This window comes from Pristis pectinata, chromosome 19, assembly GCF_009764475.1.
Source record: "Pristis pectinata isolate sPriPec2 chromosome 19, sPriPec2.1.pri, whole genome shotgun sequence".
Classification (NCBI taxonomy): Eukaryota; Metazoa; Chordata; class Chondrichthyes; order Rhinopristiformes; family Pristidae; genus Pristis; species Pristis pectinata.
The window spans coordinates 30,900,516-30,926,428 of record NC_067423.1 but is presented as its reverse complement, the minus strand read 5'-3'; the positions used below and the strand labels follow the sequence as shown (position 1 = coordinate 30,926,428).

Genomic DNA, 25,913 nt, shown 5'->3' with positions numbered 1-25,913 from the left:
ACCCCTCAGAGAGAACACTGGAATGTTACTACAATGAAATACTCTTCCTTCCTTGCTGTTTTGACTCTTTCCCTGTTCATGGGTAAGAAATGCTTTCCATGCATTATTCTATACATTTGGTTTGCAATAAAGAAAAAAAACTATGTCAGAAAAAATTTATGAAATATGGAAACAATTTTAACAGTGTACAATATTTTTGTTAAGGTACAAATATCTTGTTTAAGTGTCAAATTATTCAAGGAGTGTTGATCTTGAACTGAGTTGCATTCAAAACCTGAAAAAGCTTAAGCTTTATGTTAAAAATCTATTTTGCTTTATTTATTTGGCTATTGTGCTTACATTTCTCTGTCTGATATATTCAGCAACACGTTAATTTTATTGTGAAGTCTGTGTCTGTGTCTAGAGAGACTAAAAGTACTTAAATGTCACAAATCATGGTTAAAATGTGCATCAAGGCATCATATAAGACCTTTGAAGATCAGTAGGGATATTTAAATTGAGGTATTTTTATATTCTATGATAGAGAACTTCTCATTTATGGTTTCGTAATCAATTGATTAGTTTACTTTCGTGCTGGTTCCCTATAATTAGAAAATGCAAAGCTTAAAGTATTTTCATTTTTAAGAACATTTCTTATGTTTCCAATGGGCTTCAAATGTTGTTAATAACAAAAACTTGGCAAAGAAATAGTAATAAAATTTCATATTCTCTGCTTATATTGAACATGTGTAAAGAAAAAGTGCATTTTGTAAATAAGGATGTTAAAATTTGTATGTAAAAGTATTTCTGTTGGGAGTGCTGACTGGTTGACTATTTTATTTGAGCAGGGAAGCTCCAGTAGGTACGAGTTTTAAGACATACAAAAATATTAAAATTGCTGTAAATTTATAACTCAAAGAATTCGTTAAAGACCTCAAAATAAATTAAGTGAAAAAGAAATAATTTGCCTTTTCCCTTCTATTTTCTATGCCAGGAATTCTCCTTCGGTTGAATGGGATCTCTAGTTCTGGGGCAACCCTGACCAGTGTGGGATGTGAGAGGTGGTTTCCTCAGCATAATGCTGGAGAATTCCAACAATATTGGGGTTGGAGACTCAGCAAATCCAGAACTTACAGCAGGTGATCGGGAGCAGCTAAATGCTGGTGGCTCTGTTCAGAACCACCTCTAATGCCAGTATAATTCCACCCAATATCCTCATTTCCAATACTTACTGGATTAGTCTAATAATATTTTAATGATCTGTTCATGCCAAGAAATTGGGTCATTAATGAATTAAACTCTTGGACGTTCACATGCTTAGATGTGGGACGATTCAAAGATTTTCACTGAAATAAGTAGCTGTACGTCCTGCATTATTTACCAACAGCCTTGCACCAGATTTAGATCTCTTTAAGCTGTGGGGTTCAGATGAAGTTCTAAAGTAAATCTGAATGTCCACCACCAGTTTTGGATAGCCATCACAGCCAGAGGAATGAAAGTATGGGGATTAAAAGTGTTCTTCTTTCTAATTAGGATAAATTTCCACATTATTCAGAATCAATTCCTTGCAGTTTGTAGCTAAAGCTGACTATAAATATTGGTTTCAGTGTTCATCTTTTTTTTTCCTGTTCTCGATGCCAGAAATCCTCTTTCAAATGAAGGGATCTCCAGTTCTGGACCAGATCAAACTGGTGTGGGATTAGAGAAGTGATATAGTCCTTTTTAAGACAAAATCCCACCTTCACACCAAGGACACCATCATGTTGTGTGGCACCACTATCATCCAAAATGAGATAGAGTCAGAATACATCTGGCAACTCAGTACTGGGTACCCATGAGATGTGGACCATAAGCAGCAGCCGTAATGTACTCAACCGCAATGGCCTGGCAGCATACTTACCCTATCATTACTAGTCAAGCCAGTCGATCAATCTTGGTTTGAAGGTGTGCCTGATGTTGGAAGCAGCACTGGGCACACCTAAAAATGAAGTGCCAGCCTTGTGAAGCTGCAACACAGATAGATTGCAGAGCTTGTTGCAATCAACATAGCTGAGTAATCCCACAAACAACAGATCAAAGTTCTGCACCTAGTTATTAATAGTGGGCAGTTATATGGCGAATGAAAAGAGGAGGTTTCGAAAACAGTCCCATCCTCGACAATGACAGGAGTCCAGCATGTAAATGCTAAAGGCAAGACTGAAGCATTTGAAATCATCTTCAGCCAGAAGTGCCATGTGGATAGGATACCCACTGTCGCAGGGGCCAGTCACGAGCCAATTTGATTCACTTCATGGGATATTGATTAAAAAAACGAGAATATTGATAAAGAGAAAGCAATGGGGCCAGACAATCTCACAGCTGTAATATTGAAGACCTGTGATGCAAACTAGCTACACCTCCAGACAAGTTGTTCCAGTAGTCAAACTTTGCATTCACCCGTTCATGTTGAAAGTTGTCCAGATGAATACTATTCACAAAAAGCAAGGCAAATCCAACCTAACTAACTATGTTCCGATAAGTCTACTGCAGTAAAGTAACAGCAGTATCGCCAGATGCACTCAGCTTTAGACCTTATCACAGCCTTGGTCCAATCATGGACTAAATGAAGTGAGAGTGACTGCCCTTGACAACAAAGTAGAATGTGACTGAATGTGGCATCAAGGAGCCTAGAAAAACTTAAGTCAATGGGCATCATGGGAAAACACGCCAATCATTAAAGTCATAGCTGGAACAAAGGAAGATGACTGTAATTACTGTCAAACATCCAACGCCAGGACATCACTGCTGGAATACCTCAGGGCTATGTTCTAGTCCCCATCATCTACAGCTGCTTCTTTAATGTTCTTTCTTCCTTCATGAGACCAAAAGTGGGGATTTTCATCGATGATTGGACAATGTCCAATTCCACTTACAGCTCCTGAGAAAATGGAGCAGTCCATGCTACATCCAGCAAGATCTAAACAATACTCAGGCATGGGTTGGTAGGGTTCAAGTAATACATGCACCTGAAAAGTGCCAGGCAGTGACCATCTCTAACAAAAGATAGTCTAACTACTGACATTAAATGACATTATTGTCACTGAGTCTCCCACCATCAACATCCTGGCCCCTGATGACAACAAACTCATTTGAACCAGTCATACAAATACTGCACTACAAGAACAAGTCAGAGGGTGGATAACCTGCTGTGTGCGACTCACCTCATGACATACAAAGATTTTTCACCATTTATAAAGGCACAAAGATGCCACTTACCTGGACAAGTGCAATCCCAAACACTTACGAAGCTTGATACCATAAAGAATAAAGTACCCCACCCACACCTAAACACTGATTCCCTCCACCATCAGCACTCAGTGGCTACAGTATACACCATCTACAAAATGCACTGCAGTTACTCATCTTGGCTACTTCAACAGCACCTCCCAAATCCACAATTTCTACTGGTAAAATGGATAAAGGCAGCAGAGGAGCACTACTACCTGCAGATTGCCTTCCAAGTCACACACCATCCTGACTTGGAAATTGGCATTCTTTCAATGTCTCTGGATCCAAATCTGGCAATCCAAACCAAAAATTTTATCAGAGGATTTTTACCAGAAGGTCTGCAGGAGTATGAGGGAGCAGCTTGGGAATGACAATCAATATTGGGTTGTAAGTGGTGTCCACATCCTACTAAGTGAATAGAAAAAAGATATTCTGTGGTCAATTAGTGACCAGACAAGTATTTTAGATATTTAACTAAAGTTAACAATTCAGTACCAATGAAAGGTCATAAACTGAAATAACTCCATTTCTCTCTCTTCAGATGCCGTCTCTTCCCTACAAACTTTTATTATCCCAAAGAGACTGATCAAACAAGAATACAATCATTGATTAACTAAGAATCTAACCCAAAAATGGAGCATTAAGATAATGATGATAGGAAACTAATTTATGTATCAGTCAGGCAATCTCCTTCTGTAATGTTGAATATTTACATCTTTAATGCATTGACTTCTACAGAATCACGCGGATTGCTAAAATTTGAATTTCTTGTCAGATTAAATCTGTAATTGCTGATTTGGTACAGAAAACCCCGTCCTGTGGCTTTTCATATCAAGAGATTCTAAATGTTTGACTACAAAAGGATTGTATCAAAAGAGAAGCACTGAGACTTCATGGAAGTTAATATCTATGTCACTTCTAAGAGAAGACATTGAAGTGCATTTTTGTATTCTATAACCACAAATCTCAATGTCTCATTTTCAATTAGGCCTTGATGACTCTGTGCATTCACTGGTCTCCAGCAGTTTGGAGGACACATCACACAACAGCATTGGTAAGTGGCTCTTATTCTTCGGATTAAAATTTCTACATTTTTGATCAAACATCTTTGAAGAACTGCTGCCACTCTACTATCAAGTATTGTTATTTCTCCTCTGCCATCAGGGAGCTGTTACACATGGGGGAGAGGAGCATTCCGGACTTTTCAGGATGATTTTTTCTACCACACATCAAAGTGCAACTTTGTTTTGAGTCGTCAGTGCAAGGGCCCTGGAGAGGATTTTAACATACAGATTCGCAGAGGATCTAATGGCAATCTGGATCATGTACACATGCAAATTGAAGGCGTCTCTGTTATTATAGAAAACAAAACAATTACAGTGAAAGATATGATGCAAGTTATATTCAGATAATCTATTGTGGGTTTATTTAGCAAATTTTAATTCAAATATCTTTATTCTTCAATTGGTTGTGCTAGAATTTCCTGTGAACACCAATGTTTGGGGAATAACTATAACCAAAGTTGGGTGAAATCTAACTTGCCATTGAAGTACATTTAAAGCTATTTAAATGACACTAGACCAAAAGCATAAAATGGATGGCCAGTAATGCATATCATCCATGTTTATTGCTGAGAATGCCTAAGGGGACTTTTTATTTTAAACTGGATCAGATTCTCTTTCAGATCCAAATTAGTTACTGATTGCACACTTTTGTTTTGCAGAATACAATTGCCCTATGATGACAAAATCATCACTGTGCAGAAACATGGAGTTTACACACGCTTTTCAAACAGAAAGCACACAATTGCTCTGATCTGGAATCAGCATGATTCATTGTCGGTAAGACAAAAAAAATGGAATTTTCTACTTCTGAAGTACTGTAACTTTCAACATTCAACAGGAATTGTGCATATTATGGTAATCAAATGGCCATGTTTCAAAGCCAAGGCCAAGGTTAGAAGTTATTTGAGAATCGAAGGTCTGGGTTTATTTTCCCCATCCAAAAAAAGGCTGCATGTCGTGACAACACTCCAGCAAACCACAGAGGAGGTTATTGAGTGATCTACTGTCAACCGGCATTAATGAACATTAAGCAACTAAGATTGATTTTAGGCACAGAACTTATATGTAACTATCCTTCGCTGACTATATTTCGCCTGAAGAAATTATCATGTTTTTATTGAGAAAAGTTGCACCAGTTTCTGTTCCCTCTCCAGACACTGTTGAGAAATTGACTATGTTTGCTGTATGATAGACATTTTCTGAGTCACACTCCTCCCTTCATCTCCATGCCATGGGTTGATACAACGTTGGCAGAGTATTAACAGCCAAAAAGAAATCTCACAATAATGGAACAGCCTGTACTTATGCAGCACCATTAACACAGCAAAATTTGACACCAAGCTTCATAAGGAATTATTAGCCCAATGACATAAGTTTCAAAGAAATGGGTTCAATGGAGGATTTTTAGAGGAGGAGGGAAGGGTACAGAGGCTGATAGGTTTATAAAGGAAATCCCAGAAAAAAGGGACTTTGCAGTTGAAGCATCTGGTACTGATGCTGGAACAAGAAAAATAAGGGATCTATGTCCCTTGCTTCAGTAACTCCAGTGTCTATCATTTTGGACAAACACGTGAATGCAGCACAATCATTATAATGGCACAAATGATTACAGTGATACTTTTCAACTGGGTGAGGGTTAATTCTACTGGTTTTCAATTATTTAAGTAAAGATTTTAATTTCCAAAGCATTCTTCATTGCCTTGGGACGTCCCAAAGCACTTGCTTTGTGCTTTTGAAATGTTGTCACACAAGAAGTCAGATAGTCAATTTGTGCTCAGTCAGCTCTCACAGATGGTAAGGAGTTAATTGTTAGGGAAAGATATTCCCCACAAAAGATATATTTGCTCTTCTTTTAAGAACTGCCATGGAATCCTTAACACTGCATGAGAGAACAGATGAACCTCAGTTTATTGTTTCATTCGAAGAACTTCTAACAGTGCAGCACTGCCTCAGAAGTGGATTGGAGTATCAGCCTGGAATTTAGGCTTACACCTGTCACATCTGGAAATGATATTGTCCAGAAGATTCTTCAAAAGTCAAGGTCACAGCCATTTTATTAGATGTTCATCAAGGTATAGGTCAGATAGCGTCAGCTTGTACCAGCAAGCAAGGCAAGTAAAACGAAGTAACAAAGAACTTGCCCTCGTGCTCTCCCTTTTTACTGCAAACTGGTCTAAACTGGTTAGATAAGGGAATCTTCTAATAACAGCCTGTGAAAAGGTACTGTCTGAGTTGCACTTCAGTTTTACAGACAAAGAAACTACAGACGTATAGAGCCAAATGTACTACAAGCTAGTAAAAGTTTACAGACAACAGATAATTCTACCGACATATAAGCAAGCATAAAGAAAGCTCAAACTACAAATCAAACAAGAAAAACAACAATCTGGACCCTAATCCAACACATCTTTGGAGTGGGACTTGAACTCACAACCTGATGATTCAGGTGCAAAATACTACTGCTAAGGGACAGCTGTCAATTTTCAGTTAGGTGCACAATTAGTTTTATCATTTAGCTTATCATCAAGCAATTATTTGAATTTAAACGCAGATCACTGGTACATAAAGTGATGAAGACAAATAGTAGTTCATTGACATATTTCCAGAAGGGTATCAGTTACCATAACATATTCATAATATATTTAGAATCTCAACTTTTATCAACAGGTAACCCTGGATACCAAGTACAAAAACAAAACATGTGGCCTATGTGGGAATTTTCAAGAACAAATGGAAATTAATTCTGGTAATTAAAGCTGTTAAGGTGTTAAAGAGTTAAACCATACTTTGGCACTGCACTCAAATCTCCTGTGATGGTATCACAGTGAGCAATGGGATAAGCTGTACTGAAGAACTAAGATGCTGCAAAATGTAATGCAGGATGTGTTATTCCGATAAAGTATCAGTGGGTACAATAGAATTACAGGCAATCGACAAGTGGAATCGAAGTCCAGTGGGGGTCAACAAAAGACAAAGTAAAAGTAAAATTTGCCTTAAAACTCAAAGAAAAAAAAACAAGATGGCATTGTATGTTTTCAGGAATGGAATTTACTTTTGCACATTGAGAAAACATGCATGAGCATTCCAGTAAAATTACAATGTGAATTATTAACCTGGACAGAACCCATTATGAGCATGGATATAGAACTGATAATGGCCACGAGCTGATACAATAGTACAACATAGTGACACTGCTCCAATGGGAAACTACACATTATAATAATATAGCATGGAAACAGGCCCTTCGGCCCAAGTCATCCATGCTGACTATGGTGCCCACCCAACAAGTCCCATTTGCCCATATCCCTCTAAACCCCTCCAATCCATGTACTTATCCAAATGTCTTTTGAACTTTGTTAGTGTCCCTGCCTCAACCACTTTCTCTGGCAGCTCATTCCATATACGCACCACCCACTGCAGGAAGAAGTTGCCCCTCACGTCCCATCTTTCACCTCTCACTTCTCACCTTAAATCTATGCCCTCTAGTTTTTAGTTTCCCTTCTGTGGGAAAAAGACCATGTGCATTTATGCTATCCACGACCCTCATGATGTTATACACCTCCAAGGTCATCCCTCAATCTCCTACACTCCAAGAAATAAAATCCTAGCCTGCCCAACCTCTCCGTATAACTCAGGCCCTCGAGTCCTGGCAGCATCCTTGTAAATCTTCTATGCGCTCTTTCTGGTATAATGATGTCTTTTACACAGGGCCCAACCATTCACTGTACAAGTCCTACCCTCACTTGAGTTCCCAAAATGCAACACTTCACACTTATCCAAATGTTTCATATATAATAAATGATAAAATGAAAATAATTGGTTAACATTTCCTCATCTAACAGTGCTGTTAGCATTTTAGAGATTTGCAGCACCTGGCATCTCATAATATATTTCCCTTCTTGGTCTGTGCAGATTCTCCTGATGCTTTAAACAACATTATCATTGCCAGTCAGCTGGATGTTCTGGGCCATGTATGTGTTAATGATAATCCTACACTTTCAACATGCACAGCAGCTATGGTAAGATTTGAAAATCAAAAATGCTACTAAACAATTGCTTCCAGAAATGATAAACATTTTTTTTCATTTCTGATTCTGTTTCTAATGATGAATATAATAAAGTGAATGGTCACCAACATCTTCATCCCAGATTGGAGATGACTGGATATGAATGACTCAACTGGAAAGTAATAACAATCTGACAACTTTCAGTCATTCTGTCTGATGCTTGTCAATCTTCAAAGAGTCAATAAACATTTTGTAGGAGAATCCATTACTGGAAGGTTCAACAGCACACAAGGCTCAAGGCATCATGCTTTGAATGGTCCTTGCACACTCACATGCTTTCCTTTGCATGTTTAATCACAGGAAGAGTCAGAGATTGGGGCAAATCAATGGGCAGGGGATCTGTATTGTGGCTTTGGTGGTCTGGGGTAGGGCATGGAGTTAAGGTCACCAGTTAGGGGTTACAGTTGGTGGTCATGATAATGTGGGGCTCATGGCCATTGGAAAGGTTGGGTGGGGAGCGTAGCCTTGGCAGGGAGCAAGTGGGCTGTATGGTGTTGGATGTCAATCGAGCAGCAGATTGCTGTCTCGGGGTTGTCATGTAAGGATTGCTGGCTCTGGTCTGAGGTGGGAAATAGGTTGCTTCCCTGGGGTAGTTAGATAAGTAAATTACTAAAAGGGACCTACCTGAGCTGGGTTCCCAGCACCGACCTTGGACCTACTTTCAAGAAACACAGAAGCTGGCCAAACAGGTGCAGTTAAAGCTTCGTTCTGCATGTGTGACCCATGGATGGCACAGGCCATCAATATATTATTTAAAAACCCAGATTGCCATAAAAACATTATATATTGTTGATTTACCACTGCACACAACCAGATTCCTGTGTGTTAGGTGTCATACATACACAGGACCTAGAGTGAAAAAACACAGACTTCGTGAACCACATGACAAGTCTTCAGTTTTTACAGAAACCGAATCATATAGCCCACTAAAAGTGCTGCTGTGCAATCAAATCTCTGAGCAATGGTACTCAGGCGTGGCTTGGTAACTTTACACCATGTTAATGCCATCAAAGGGTGCTGCCATAAGGAGAGAACTATGTTTAGATGCACAGGAAACACAAGGGAATCATCAGTCTTTGTTCTGTCAGAACTTCTCCACACAAGTGACTCTCAGTTAACACTTCTAGGTTCCCAGATGCACTCTCCTAAGTTTTCCCCATCCCTGAACTACCAGCAAAAGTCGGAAGATTCTCATTAATCCCAAAGCCCTGTCACAAAACCAATACCGTCACTACCTGTCAGTCCAAGCACAACTCCAAATAAATGCATACCCATGACTAGGCTAGAATTTCCTCATTGCTGCTCAACCTCTTCCATAATCTGTCTAGAGGTTTAGCAGGAATCATGTTTTGCATAAAAGAAGTCACGATGATGATGCAGGAAATTTCTGAGGAACTTTCAAGTCTTTTTGTAACGAAAGTTGAATATCGGCAATGTCAACCAGATGCATATCTGTGTCCCCTGTTCTTTAATTTCATTCATCTCTTCCTGTGGTAGCCAAACTTGTCAATCACTGACCATTTTCAGGTAAAACAAAGGTCAAAAACCAGAGGAACCATTGAACATTTTACACCTGAGCAACAAGTATTTTACTCCTGATGACCAGGCCCTTAATCAGCCACATCTCAAAATTAATTTTAAAATCCAGAGAGAGACTGGGAACAAAGCAGCTGATGAAGCATGAAGTGGGACTGTGTGAAGTAAGTCACTCTGACATTTGGACATCCGCTTAGTGTTGATGTGGGAGCATGGCTGAGGCAGCTTTCCACTATCCCTGAGCACAGAAAAAGCAGATGTTCTGATACAGACAGACATCTTGGAGCACTGTGGACCACAGACAGTATGGTAAATTGTAAAAGCATGAACAGACACTCTTACGATCGTGGACCAGGTAGCTAAGGTGATCATGAAATGGTGTCAGAAGAAATTTGAAGAAATAAAGAAACATGCACACATAAGGAAACAAGTGGACTTGTAGCCAAACAATTGGTTTTAAAATCAAAGTAATGACTAGGAAGTGTGCAAGGAAATAGATGAAAAGCTGACTCACAGGATAACCAACAATGATAACTCCAGAGAATAACCATCATGGAAAGAATCTCCAAGTCAGGGATTCACAGAAGAACTCACCTAGTCTAAGCCTGGCTAGGTTCATCTATAGCAGGTAGTATCTAAATATGAGTAGTGAGTTTTGGAAGTTGTGAAACTGAAAGTAAGAGTTGGGTAACTAAAGAGTTAATGAATCTTGCTTGAAACTACATAGTGAATCTGAGTTGTCTGGAACTAATCACCATTATTAAAGTATAGTTATTAGTCATTGAATGGCATGTTTTATCATGTGCTGCAATTAATTGGCATCAACACTCAAGATCCGAAGTTTTTGAGTTTGCAATTAGATAAACAGTAACAAATCACTGCAATATAATAAAATAATTTATTGTGTATTACTTTTAAATATATGTGTTGGTGAATTCTTCATTACATTGACTGGAAGGGACCACTTCAACGCCACTAAATGCTGAAACCATAGAATGAAGTACAAGGCAGTGGTTTCTGATTCTCTCTTATGCTTTTCCACTTTCAGAGCTGCCTGCCTCCCATATCAATGTACTTTTCTACATGTCTTGAGAAACCTTCCCTTACTATAGGGTACCTAGATTTATGTAAAAAAGATGTCTGTGCTAGTGGAAATAAGCAAGAGTATGCGTGTGCCACTTTCGAAGAGCTATCGAGGCAATGTACAAATCTCCCAGTAACAAGGTAACCATTTCATTAAATTGTCAATTGTATGTATGTCAAAGTTGAAAGTGTCATGTTACAATGGCCATCACTTGCATCGAGAAATGTTACTATTGCCAGAACTGTTACAATCTTTGATGGCATTGTCATGAGAAAATTAATTAATTTTCTCCGAAAGTATTTTTTCCCTTTCCCTCTCTTAAGGTGGTGACTTGTGTGTTGTTAAGCCCACCTTCCAGAGGCTTAGGATGTCATAGAGTAACATAACACAATACAGTGTTTCAGACCAACTTGTCTATGCTGACCAAGATGCCCATCTAAGCTCGTCCCTAATCATATCTGTAACTGATCTGTATCCTGCTGTATCCTTTGACAACCTTCTTCACTGTCCACAACTCCACCAATTGTTGTGTTGTTTACAAACTTACTAACCCACCTGTCTATATTTTCATCCAAACAGAGGTCCCAGCACTGATCCCCACAGAACACCACTGCTCACGGACCTCCGGCCAGAATAACACCCTTCCGCCACTAACCTGTCTTCTATGATGAGCATGCCAATGTTGAATCAAATTGTATACATGTCAACATCCATGTGTTAGACCCCCTCACTACTGACCACATGCTAGATGGTGTGCAACTACAATCTCATGTTAAAAGAAGCCATGCAAGTGTCATCCACTCTGCATCATGATACTCGGGACCTGGAATGGTCAGGAACCCGGATGCTTTGACATTGACATCACTGCCTTGAAAGAGACACGATGGGCAGGAGTCAGCCAGTGTAAACAATAAGGTGATGGGTACACCTTCCTTTAGAGGGTCAAATCTGAATAGGGTTGCTGTCTTCATGGGATGGTTTTTACTATCAAGCATGACCTAGACTAGGTCTCAATAATTATCCCGTAAGTGAACTCTTCTTGATACTCCGGTTCATTTTTAGGATGGAACTGGCACATTGGGCTCATTAGTGCCTAAGCCCCACCTGGCAAAAGGACTTCCATACCAATGTTAGAAAAAAAACCCTGGCCCTTATCCCAGAACAAGACAAAGTGTTCCTCCTGGATAACCTCAAAACTCGGGCCAGAAAGGATACAAAGCTTTTGAAATTGCAAGTGGGACCAGTCCTGAAACCTGTGCAATAATCACTTCCTTAAAACCTTTCAGAAACAATGAAATGATCATGTATAAATGATAGAAATAACAAAGTTCACATCAAGAAAAATCACTTTTGTTATGTGACTCATTTATTAAAAGTCTTTAATTGTTTATAGTGATCCTGAAATCACCTTGCAGGAAATTTGGAAACAATGGAGATCAAAAGTTACCTGTGGTAAGAGATAAATCAATAAACATGTAATGAAAATGCTGAAAAGTCTAACCTTATTCTTGAATTATTCTGAGATTTACACTAATGTTTAACTTGTTTAATCAGTTAACCCTGGTTGTCCTGAAAATCAACTCTACAAGGAATGTGGCGCTCTATGTGTCCCCTCCTGCTCTGACCCAGAAACACAACAACAATGTGATAAGTGTGTGAATACATGCGAATGCCCTGAAGGTAACTACTGTATATAAGCAAATCAGCATTCAGTCATTCATGATGATGCACAAATCAAGTACCCTGTTGAGGGAATATTCCAATTTTAGAGATCTTGTCCTTTCATTAATCTACGGTCCATTGATCTGTTTTGGTGAGTAGTCAGGTCTGGCAGAAGGGCATTATCACTCAAAATAGATTGCACTGTTGCCAAGTATACACTGAATTTAACTAAAGTACAGCCCACACCACTTATGGTCGGCCAATTGGTATCAACATCACATTCTCTTTAAAGACAGCAGACAATCCAACTGGGAAATCACATGAAAATCGTTATGGTGATTAAAGACAGAACGAGAGAATACAGTCTGTGATTTCAAAAAAAGGTTCAGTGAACTCACCTTTGGGGTCAGTCCCTAATCCCCATTTTTACTTCATACTGTAAGTTTTAAGTTCAGCGCAAAAACAGTGTTGTAACTCATCATAAATTGATGGGTGTGTTAACTCTAAAATAGTCTTGAAGCTTTGATAAATTGTAAATTCATTCAAATCTGCTCTCTATCGCAATAACAACTGTCACAATCATTGTCATTCTAAGTGAAAGCCACATTCTTTGTTATGCAAAGATGCACTTAGTTACTTATCCTACCTCAGGCACTGTCCTCGATGACATAAGAGGCACGGGTTTGTGCGTCAACAAAAAGGCATGTCCTTGTGAATATGATGGAAAGATTTATGAACCTGGACAAATAAGAAACACTTCTTGTCATACATGGTAATGATTTCAACTCTCACCATTTTGATATAAATTTTTTTGAATTATTTAGCTATCTTTCTAATGGTTGCATTTCTTGTCAGTATTTGTCGGAGTGGAATGTGGAACTGCTCAGATGTCAGCTGCCCTGGAAGATGCAAAATTGAAGAAGGATCTCACTTTACAACATTTGATAATAGATATTACACAATGAAAGGAGATTGCTCTTACTATGCTGTTATTGTACGTAAGATCTCATTGCACATACTATTAGGGAGAGACTAGAATAAATCAAGAGTGTGATGTGTCTAAAATTAGGTTTTTCTGTGTAATTTTGCACAATTTTGATTATTGAGGGGAGTTGGCCATACCCTTTAAGCAACAAAAGGGGATATCTATTATTTCCGAATTTTCAGCACTGACAGGGATTTAAAAAAATCACATCTCCAGTCCATTTGTATTTAACAACTAAAAACTTAAAGTATGCATTAAATTATTTTAATTATATGCAAAGTTCTGCATCAAGGATGCAAGCAAGATATAATATCCTTCTGTGTGTGCATATTTTTGTGTATACGTATTTTGTATATAAACAATCAGGTCAAACCTCAGAGAAAAAAAGTCCTGACAAGACTCCAAAACTAGGCCATAACTATAAGGTAATAACTAACATAACCAAGGGAAATTCAGGACATGCTTCTTTACCTGGAGGAAGTTAAACTGTAACAAGTTGTGTCACATTCAGTGGTTGAGCTGAGAGGTATGAATGCATTAAAGGAGAAGCAAAGGCAGCATTGAGGGAAAGATTATGGTGATAGGGTTAGGTGAAGTAGAGTGGAAGATGCTTGAATGAAGTATTAACATCAAAGAACAAATGGGACAAATTGCCTGTTTTTACGTAATTAACATTTTAACTAAATACAAAATGTTTGATTATTTCTTCACTGACAATTGCACTAAAATTCATTTCATAAAAGCGAGGTATAAGTGAGTTATAAACTATAACATTCATATAAATTCAATTAAGCTGTTGGAATTCAGGTTTGTTCAGATTCTGGCATCAATAATATATCAATTCACGCATTAATTTCACAGACTACAGATTTGTATGTTCTATCGTTTTATCCACAGACAAGTGCATGGATTGTAATGATTGAAGTGAGGCCATGTCAAATTGCATTGAAAGAGATGTGTTTACACCATGTGGTACTCACCAACCAGCAGGTGAGAATGTATAGTGTTATTTATTCATATCCTTTCTGTTTGTGATGTGTTTCAACTAGAAATTACACTAGAGATGTTCCTTTTTCTCTTTTGTGTAGATTTATTATACATTCACTAGTGATGGTAACGTTTATTCTGAAGGGAATAAAGTTGGACTTCCCCTGAGAAAAGGTAAAACAAAATCTTGTTCCATTTACTAAATAAATAACAACAAAACTAACAAAATTATTTTTCTTTTTACAGATGATATAATAATATTTCAACAGTCTTCCATGTTCCTCCAAGTGGCAACTAAATTTGGGCTGAAAATGCAAGTGCAAACATCTCCCATCATGCAGCTTTACATCTCACTGCCTGAAGTTTTGCAGGGTCACACAAGAGGTGATGTGTTTAATTCTTGCAAAATATACCTGACTGCTAAATCAATTCATAAAACTAATGCCCATAGAACATATGGAAAGAGCCTTGGGCTGTGCTCTAGGTTTATGCTATTCATTCTTCCCTTTGGATTGTGGATTTATGCAACATGACATTTAAGAGTCAGTTCTGTCACATTCTCTTACTCTTGCTTGCACCACCATCCCCCCCACTCCCCCAACCTCCCTCAATACTTTTAGGCACCTGTTAGTTTTCTTATAATTTGGATTAATTTGTGCAATGTGTAAAAGAATTATTGGCCTTTATTTTGGTGATACAAATGCAATGATTACTTAATGCATACTGTATGAACAGTAAATTGCTGTGTTTTAATGTATTACATGTTAAAATTCCATATAAACTTGAATTATCAAACATGTGACAAAAACCAGAAGGTACCAGAAAAAAAGCAAATATATGTCAATCTTCATAACCTCAGTAATTTTTTTTTACATATGAAGTAAAACAGGTGAAAATTTTGCATAAAGCCTCATAAACATCTCATAGATAATGACCAGGTTATTTCTTTTACTTTATTATGTTGTTGGCTGAAGAATAAATATTGCCTAGGATGGTTAAAAACTGCTCTCCTCTTCTTTGAGAAAGCACTATGAAATTGTTTGCTTTTACCCCAGAGCCTTAGTTTCAATGTCTCAGTTAAACACATTATGTTTGATGGTAAGGTCTTGTATTGATACAGTAACACAATGGAATACATTTCAAAAGTGGGATTAGAATCTATAACCTTTCAACCCAAAAGCAAGTGTCCTATCAACTAAAGCCTGGTTGAAATCATCAGAGCCAACAGCAAGTGGTACAAGTTAATGTTGTGATCACTTTAGCATGGAATCAGATTAAAAGACATGTTACTGTTTTGTTCTAATAATGCATATTTTCTATTTCACAGGTCTATGTGGCACCTTTAATGACAATGCAAATGACGACTTCTTATCTGCATTTAACATTGTGGAAGATGCTCCTCTTACTTTTGCTAATTCTTGGGCCGTTGAAAACAACTGCCCTCCATCAAGCATACTTGATCCATGTATTAGTTCAGAAAATGGTAATATAACAAAGGATATTGCCTCTTAATCACAGAAAAATATTTATTCAGTTGCATTATTTTTAAAAAAGATCCTGGCCAATTTCTCTCCCACACTGAAATTAAAGCATTCTACTGACACCTTGAGGTCTGAATAGGTAGTGACAAGCCTTGCCTGTCGTCTTACTTAAAATATGTCATCCTTCAATATTTAGTTCATAAAATTCTCTCCCACTATCCTATTTGCATAATCTTTTCATTCAAATTATTTCCTGTCTGATTAATTTGATTCAAAAGATGAGATTAGTTATATTCCAGTTTCCTAGCTTTTCTCAGCAAATATGTAACATAGAAATTAGCTGGTCAAACAGAAAATTCTTAGTGTTAGTATCCATGAATTATTACATGTAAGAAATTTCATCATCGTCTTAAATTGCATTACATCAATTTGTCACAAAATATACAAGTATTTCCAATACCTGAAAATTAGCAAATAAAGTTTTCAGATTACCAACTAATTTTGTTACCAAAATCTGAGGAAAATTAAACAAACATGAAGATTTTAAAAAAGCAATAATTTTTGCTTGACAAATTTTAGGTGGTAGTTGCCTTTAGTTTTGCTAATTCTTTAAAGCATACTTAAGCCGTGCATTAGTTCAGAAAATGGTAATATAACAAAGGGGATTGCTTTTCAATAATAGAAACAAAGGAATTTATAATAAAACTAAAGACAGTATTTCTGACTTTAAATTATGAACTGTGTCTGCGTGCCATGAATTTGCTCTCTATCATTGGCTAATCTGATGTCATCTGAAGGATACATCTGATTCTGACTCTTCATGAGTCAGGCCAAAGGATATTGACTGCCCTGGGAATTTCATTTAATTCTGTCCAAGGAGAAATCTGACCAGCACACTCCCAAAATAAAAGAAATGAACCCAAAGCAGACATAGTAATTTCAGCAAAAGTCTCACAAGCTGCATTGGACCCATAAGGATAATTTTGATAGCCTCACCAAGACCCACCTCTCAATTGTTAAAACAGCATGGAAATATTCTGGCATCCCTATCTGCTGGGCAGTACAGGGCAGGAGCTACCTTGTCTCAGTTTTCTGCAAGTGACATCACCAATGAAACACGGCCTGAGTTTTTCCATGTCTCCTGCTTCTGTGATGACCTCATTGAAATTTCAGACTCTGAGCTGTTGTCCATGACATTGTTCAAAACTAAAAATAAATAGAAAAAAAAGTACAAAGATGCTGGGAAATCCAGGTGGTTAGAAGTGGTAGAGTAACCTTTGGACATGTGACATTCTGAAATAGGTTTGAGAACAGGTGCTGAATTTGGTAGAATGGGTGTTGCCACTAAACAATTCAGTTATCCGGGAAGGAATATTGGTTTTGACGTGCAAGTTGTGTTGCCTTTTGCCTGCAACACTGTAGAATGGAAAAGAGGGATGGGTGTACAGGGCAAAAGAAACAAGAAGTTGACTGGAGATTATAGAAAGGAGAGAAACTAAGGGCAATCATTGCAGGACATTATGGAAGTGTGTGATGAGAACTGTAGGCAGGAAAAATCTTGGAAACTCAAGTGGCAGTCATTAATGGGAAGAGAAAAGAAACATTAGAGTTCAGAAGGGAGAAGCAAATAGAGCAGAAAGAAGGTTTTATTACTGGAGATGACACTCATGAGCTTGGGGAGAAAAAAGTAAGAGCACAGCTCGGGAAGTTTTGAGAGGAGATCAGTATCAACATGTGAAATACAGAGTGGGTGTCAAGTCGTGCATGGGATCAGAGACTTGAGGTTGTCTTAAGATGTGGGGTTAGAAGGAAATAGATGTATGCTCTTTATGCCCTGAAATTCTCCATTCTCTGGTTTATGATTTTGAAAAGTCCTTCTTTGTCTAATTAAATCAACATCTGTCCTATTACAAACTGTAGTTATTACTCACAGAAGAAATTATGATTTGCAAGCAGACATTTCTTCTTCACATTTCTGGGGGTTTTCTATGGAAAGAGAAAATTTCACAACATCATAACTTGCATTGCAAATGGGAGCTGGAACTAAACAGATCCTTTAAAGTCTGTGAAGCCAAGTCCATTGGTTTACAGGCCAATTTCTATAATAAACGTTAGCATGAACATTTAGAAGGGAAAGTAATTAACCAAAAATTGTGCCAAAAGCACAACACCAGGAAGTCAAATGGTGCAGTGAGGATGGGCATGAGCATTATGAGTTTTTATTAGAGTAAAAATAATTTATTTTAGAGTTATTTTATTTGAATTAATACTTAAAAGATACAGATAAAAAACATTTGTTAATAAATTTGATTTGCAGAACACTACGCCAAACTGCACTGTTCCTTTCTAATGGATCCAGCAGGTGCATTCTCAGTATGTCACTCCACAGTGGATTACATGAAATATTACCAGGTAAGAAACCTGTATGAGAGCTAGTATTGGGGAAACAATACAAAGTCAGAAGATCTGAGTGTGAAACCAGTAATCAAACCTCAACTTCTTATTCACCAGCATACCCACCCACCATCTGTCACTGAGCATCACTGGTCACAAAGGGAAAATAAAAGCCATCAGAAAAGAAAGATTCCAAACCAAATTTACAAATTAAACATGGCAAAAGCCAACTACTTGTTTTTTTACATCCGTGCTTGGTGCTTGCCTTTCATGCACCTTGACTTATCCGAGTATTCCTGTGTGTATTGTCATCTATGCCTCCAGCACAACTGGTGGAAGACTACATTACTTGCAATGCAAGAAGCTGCTAATGGATTCTGGGTTAGAGAAGCCAGGAAGCATATGTACCTTCAGCTTGGGCGAGAGCACTCCAACATGGCTGGCAACCAGCAATAGCAATTATCATTTAAGCGGAGGCTCAAGATGTGCTTCTTCATAAAACTTAGTTTATTTAGTGATTGCTATATTTATTTATCAACCAATGAGCAATAATGCAGCCGCAGGGAACAACAGTGAATTATTTATTAAGCACTGTTTTTGACACATTTACGTGTATATGTGAATTGTACAGCAATGAGAATAGCGAGATTCATTAGGCTAACTTCCATTTTTCCAGATGTGTGTGGCTGCGACTTGTGCCTGTGAGAATATCAATGACTGCCTGTGTGCAGGATTGGGAGCATATGCCCACGAGTGCGCTGCTAATGGTGTCATCGTGAGAAACTGGAGAAGACACATTTGCAGTACGTTATGGTGAAGATTCGGCACTTGTTCAGGCAGTCTTAATGTCCCTAAACCTAATCTGGCCCCACTGAAGTTTATTTATTATCCCAGAAGTATTCTAATATTTTCCTTTAATCTTATTTGATTTCATCCAGAGTGTGCAAAATCACCCAGTTAATAAATGTCAGATGTTCTCAAAAACCTTCTTCCCCAGAAAGAATTCAAACAATGAGTTGGAAAAGAGAATGACGTCCTTGAGTATGGGGAGCCAAGAAGCCTTACAGGCACTACTTACTTTTATGTCTGTGCTTAGTGCTTGCCTTTCAAGTGCCTTGGCTTGTCCTCATACTTCTATGTGATAGATTTTGTAGATGGTAGACACTGTAGCCACCATGCACCATTTCTCTCTCTCTTATCAGGCAACTGGACTGTTAAGGCTCAATTTGGCAGTACTAGCACTAAATCAACTTATAGCAAGGCTAACATCACAATCTGAGTATTGCATGTTCTATTACACTTTTAAAAATAGCAGATGGCTCAATGACACTCAAACATTTGCAGACACTGTGCAAGAAATCCCACCCACATCAGCACCAGCAGCTCCCAAATAATGGGTGCTCCAGAGACCAATTTTGAGGCCTACACTTTGTGATGTGACGTACAGAATAATCTTTACAGGAAAGGATTATTCTTAATATACCTTTTAAAAAAGGCTAAAATTATAAAAGACATGCAATGACTGGATTTGGAAGGAAGCTCTCTATCCTACTTATACCCATTTTCCAAATTATTAGCCCTATTGTGCCACATATCTACATTGTGCGCAAGTAAAGGAACCACACATCAAGATGATGATACAAAATGATATTAAAACAATAAAAAAAATTAAAACAAATTCTTAAACTATAATGGGCAAAAATCCTTCAAAAAGACAGAGGCCAAGATTTCCTAAGATACCTTCTTTGCATCGATATAATACATATGTTTACTTAAATTATTGTCAAATTCAAATATACTTGTAAAGTTTCATAAACATATTATATCTAGAAAGACTGCAGTGGAAAACTCGAGTGCAATGGGATAATTTGTACTCAAAAGTCATAACCTTTAGAAGCCAGAGCATACAATATGCAAAGTGCATTACTTCTTTTTGATGATCTTTAGCTGGATGATTGCTTAACTATTATCTGGTTTTAGATATATCGTGCAGTAGCTCTCAGGTTTACCAGAATGACATGAGAGCTTGCAACCGGACCTGCAGGTCACTATCAGAATATGATTACACCTGCGAAATTAAGGATGTTCCAGTTTATGGATGTGGCTGTTCTGAACAAAAGTATATGGATGAAAATGGATTGTGTGTGGAACAGCCAGACTGCTTGTGCTATTACGAAGGGAGACTTATAGAAAAAGGACAGAGTGTTAGGAAAAGTGGCAGCCTCTGGTAAGTATTTTCTAATTATTTAACAATTATGGAAATAACCATTAAATACATCTGAAGCATAATTCAACTATTATTTATAGCAGCATTTGCCAAATGGAAATCTTCATTGCTTGAAAGCACCAGACCCAACATCTCCAGGTATCCAATGTTACATCATCTCTCTACTTCAGCAGTGCACAAATTGTGTAACATACTAAATTAATGAACAACCATTTTACAAGTTCTTTTTAACTCTTGTTTTCTTTAGGATGCCAGAATGGGAAAGTAATGTTTGACTGTACGAATGAAACTGCTTCTTCATCTGAAGACTTGTGTAAAAAGACATGTCGAACTCTAAACATTCCATGCGTAAGTGACTTTCACATGGATAGTTACCTGAACCTACTAAATTTATGAACAATTACACAAAATGTTTCACATTAGTCACTACAATTACATAAATTACTATTGTAAAACAAAATTATGGTCATCTTGTATTTTGTTCTGATGCCTCACAAATTCTAGCTTCATCAGAGAAGCTTATAACTAAAAGCTGTACAAGCCAGACATGATACAGGGCAACAATTTAATTATTCTATTAGCCACTGATTTGGTTGTGAAAATACTTTCAACCAAACACTCATTTTAATCTGTTATAACAGCAGAGTTCATGTGTCCATGAATGTGCCTGCCCCCATGGTCTTGTGGAAGACGACAGTGGAAACTGTATTGAACCCGAAAATTGCCCTTGTATATATCACGGTGAACTTTACAGCAATGGAAGAATGATTCAAAGGGACTGCAATAAATGGTAAGATTACACAAACAGCAGAAGGATTGAAAACCATGTCACTTGCTGTATGTCACTACTCATCCTGGCTCTGCACTCTTCATATTGCAGCACATGCCAGGGAGGCTCATGGAGCTGTACCAATGAAACATGCCCAAAGACCTGTGAAGTTTATGGTGATGGCCACTATATAACCTTTGATGGGAAAAGATACGTCTATGATGGAAATTGTGAATATACTTTTGTTGAGGTACTTAAGATTCATAATGTTATTTACATAATTAACTACGGGGATGACTTTATATACATCAGTGCAATTACTACCAAATGAGTAAACACTATCAAAATCAGTTCAGTTTCTATGATTTTCTTGAAGGACTAATAATGAGGATGCAAATAAGTTTCCATTAAAATTCTTGGAATTTTAGAGAGCAGAAATAATCCAGGTGATTTGTAGTATATTCTAATGAGGTCACATTGCACATGACATGTGCACTTCATCATTTATACTGCATTAAAATTATTATACAAGCTAAGATACAAAGTAGGAAAACAGATGATTTGGATGTTTTGGCAAGGCAATATTTCTGTTGTATAAGGAAACATATATAAAAGATGCATGTGACAAATCACCTGGGGAAGGTAAAGCAAACATCTGTGCCAAGGCTGGTTCACTGCTCGTTAGCAGTATAATGCTTCAAACTGAATATTAATACTAAAAATATAATTACTATTGAATCATGGTGCTAAGTAACTTGTGCCTTATCCACTTTTGATTGCTGCAATGAGAGACAGTTAATAGGCTTTATGACTTATGAACATAGTTCACCAGCTGCTGTGAGTGTCATGAGGACTTTAGGCTAGAGGTCTAAATGCAAACTTCATTAGTCTCAGGCCCAATCAAGGGCATTGTTTTTCTAATTCCTATTCTGGATTTATTGTTTTATTCTTAGGACCAATGTAATCGCCAAGAAGGCACTCTCCAAATTCTCACAGAGAGTGTTCCCTGCTGGTGAAAGGGGAATGACGTGCTCAAGAAACATCAGAATCTTACTTGAGGTGTTAGTTTCTCTTTCTCTATGATCATACATTTTCTGTATTGGACAATTTTTTTTTTAAAGATCTTACAATACTTGAACTGGAAACATACATCACTGGACACTGATATTGTATTCTGTTTTTTACAGGGTGTAAAGAATTTGTTCTCACTGATAACCGAGTAGTGACAGCTGAGAAGTTCACAAATCAAACCCAGTGCACAGTCAATTCTTATTCACTTCACACTGTTGACTCTATTTAATCCTCACCTTTTCCCAATGGGATCACTGTGATATGGGATAAAAGCACAAGACTTTCAATCACACTGGACTCGAGGTGGAAAGTAAGTATGGACTGAAAACTAAAATATTCTTTTTGGTTCTTGTTGATCATGGCAGGAAACACACTGAGAAAATGGGTTGTTAAACTACCAAAAGATTTCCTCATAAGCACACTTTTCACTTGTGGGTTTCTATCCAGGATTATACTTAAAAACATTTTCTAAAAATGTCATTGAGAATTATGAACACATATGTTTCTGTACACAGTACAGTGAGAGAGGCAGGAAATTCCAATCATTTGTTTTTGAAATCAAAATACTAAAATGCTCTTCAAGATCATCAGAAGACGATACTTCACTTAGGACATTTTACACAGCTATAATGATTATTTAACTAATGATCATCAACTTCCAACAATATATTTGCAAAGCCATTATTACCACAAGTTTTCTCAATCACGCTTGCCAAATTAACAACTAGTTAAAACCATAAATAAATGCCTACAGCAGCTAATCTGTACTATCGGACAGATGTAAATAAATATGCAAAATGATAATGGTCAGAATTTATTTTCATAACTTCATATTTCTATTAAAGAATAAAGTGTGTGGTCTGTGTGGGAACTTCAATGACGATGTCTCAGATGATCTGACAACAAAAGGGAATTCCTTGGTGTCTAACACGGTGATTTTTGGAAACAGCTGGAAGTCCATGACCTGCTCAGATACAGTCAATCAAACATCGCCATGTGAGAGAAATCCATATTGCTTAACATGGGCATTAAGGAAGTGTGACATAATTAAACACAACATGTTTCAATCATGCCACAGCAAGGTACGTCTGCTGAAAAAATCTGCATTATTTGAGATGGGGATCCAAAAAGATGATTTCAAACATAAATTCAAACATGGAGACAAAGCTCCTTTGAGAGTGAGGTTTTTTCATAAAGAAAGGGGAAAAAAGATGCACCTCTATTGACCTGTTCACATTCTCAGAACATCTTAAAGTATCGTAACATCTTTAAGAAGTACTTTAGAAGTATAGATCATGTTTGAATATAGGGATATAGCTTTAGTATTTATGTTCATCGCGATTAAACAGGAAGAAATAACTAACTACGAGATCTTCTGTTTTCTTTAGTGATGTTGCTCAAAAAATAATTATAAGCTGGCACTCCAAGAGAATCTTTATTTTCCAAATAATGCCAGCAGGTCTTTTATTTCCTCCCAAAAAGGAAGGAGGAGTCTGAACGTACATGTCAAATCAAAGGGCTAGTTTACCAGCAGTGTAGTAGCACCACCTCACCACAGATACACCCTCAACCCACATGCAAACACATACCTCTTCCCCTCCTGTCCCCCAATACACAATCCCCATACCATCCCACAATACTACACTGGAATTTCACCCTAACTTATGCACTCAAGAAACTGAAATTGGTTTTGAACTTTTACTCACTGAGAGACAAGGCTATTACCAATGAGATCAAACTGGCACCACACAAATAATGTTACCCATGTTAAAAGATAAGCAGCATTTCTTTGGATTTTTACCTCGTAGTTCTTTTTAAATATTATAATCCTTATGCTTATTTGCCTGTTCAGGTTGATGCAACTCCATACTATGAAGCTTGTGTTGAGGAAGCTTGTGCCTGTGATTTGGAAGGGAAATACCTGGGATTCTGTACTGCTGTAGCAGTATATGCAGAGGCTTGTAATAAGGCTGGTGTTTGTGTTGACTGGAGAACACCTGATCGATGTCGTAAGTCTAAAGTGTTATTATAATAAAGGGCCATTTTTCACATTTTTAAAAATAACAGCTTAAACCTGCGAGTGAGTGTATCAGATGAGTTTTAATATAATAGATTATCTTAAAGTAATCAACTGTACTTGTTAGCTGCTTCGTTTTTTAAAAAAACTGTATGATTATGTTACATGACTTGATTGGATGGTTACATTTATACTTTAATCAATACTGGTGATAAATATTAACCAGAAGGTACTTATATTACAGCTGTGTACTGTGACTATTATAACTCTCCTGGTGAATGCAGCTGGCACTATAAACCATGTGGAACATTAACAGTGAGAACATGCTCCAATCATGAAATTAGAAAGAAGTATTCAGCAGTTCTTGAAGGTTATATACAAATTCTAACTAATTTGTTGTTCATTGTTTGTGTGTGAAGATATTTACTAAAATAATTTAAAAATACCTGAAGTTCAGAACACTTTGTCTCTTTTAAGTAATCACAACCCAGCTCCAAACGTTAAAAAACCTTTGACTAAACCAATGGAGCATCAATCCCGATAAATACACTAAGGACAAGACCTGCATTGCTGAGCAATCGGAAATTAATGAAATTAGGGAGAGATCACTTAATCTGCAAGCCCTCAGGTGGTGTCCACTTTATGCAGCAAGTTATAAACTGTGGTGTAGGTGCCAGACTAGCAAGGCTCTTGGACATATCTTGTACGATCTTGAGGGACTTCCTTAAAAGGTCCACAACTTGAATCCTGAGGTGATATTCATAACTGTCAAACATTGATTGATCTATCAATTTTCATTGGGCACCAAGCAGAGACATTTGCAAAATCCTGGATATGGAACTACAGAGGTATTGGCTAAAAAGCTGAATATTTTCACTCCCTTATAATTTTATTTAAAAATCTTTTTTATTAGGGATTCCCAGAATATTTCTACATACTAATAAAACAAAATTTAGATGTATACCAGTTCCATTTAAACTACTGAGATTTAAACAGATCCCCGAAACCCCTATTTCTAACCAAGCAAGTTGCTCAAATAATGAAGTCTGTGTAAAACCAGAAAATGCAGGAATTATTCAGCAGGTCAGGCAACACTGTGGGAAGAAAACAGAGTTAAGTTTTCAGGTCAATGATCCTTCATCAGAACTACGAAGGAAGCCTGTTAAGCTACAAAGGGGAGAAGATATCTCTTATAGGGTAAAACCAGACTGGCCATTTGGGTAAGCCACCCTCTCTGCAGTTTAACAAGTTTCTTTTGTCTCCTTCCCAGTTCTGACGAAGGGTCTTCAAGCTGATATGATAACTGTTCCTCTTCCCAAATAT

At 37.4% G+C, this 25,913-nt stretch overlaps 2 protein-coding genes across 2 annotated transcripts in view; both read left to right on the top strand.

Moving 5' to 3' along the window:
* Nucleotides 1-22,802, top strand: LOC127580568 (mucin-6-like). Its single transcript, XM_052034153.1, has 20 exons — nucleotides 1-82; nucleotides 4,235-4,300; nucleotides 4,411-4,639; nucleotides 4,970-5,087; nucleotides 6,978-7,056; nucleotides 8,223-8,329; nucleotides 10,962-11,137; nucleotides 12,391-12,449; nucleotides 12,552-12,677; nucleotides 13,311-13,431; nucleotides 13,515-13,653; nucleotides 14,542-14,634; nucleotides 14,733-14,805; nucleotides 14,878-15,015; nucleotides 15,959-16,114; nucleotides 18,430-18,524; nucleotides 19,183-19,309; nucleotides 20,487-20,733; nucleotides 22,456-22,514; nucleotides 22,690-22,802. The coding sequence occupies exons 1-20, from the start codon at nucleotides 34-36 to the stop codon at nucleotides 22,800-22,802; spliced, it is 2,370 nt and encodes a 789-aa protein (XP_051890113.1). The 5' UTR covers nucleotides 1-33.
* LOC127580302 (mucin-2-like) overlaps nucleotides 22,706-25,913 on the top strand; it is a 29,178-nt gene continuing 25,970 nt past the window's right edge. The window contains exons 1-4 of the mRNA XM_052033589.1: nucleotides 22,706-22,883; nucleotides 23,419-23,655; nucleotides 24,426-24,582; nucleotides 24,835-24,960. Of these exons, the coding sequence (XP_051889549.1) occupies nucleotides 23,533-23,655; nucleotides 24,426-24,582; nucleotides 24,835-24,960 (406 nt within the window). The 5' untranslated portion in view covers nucleotides 22,706-22,883; nucleotides 23,419-23,532. The remainder of the gene's footprint in view (nucleotides 22,884-23,418; nucleotides 23,656-24,425; nucleotides 24,583-24,834; nucleotides 24,961-25,913) is intronic.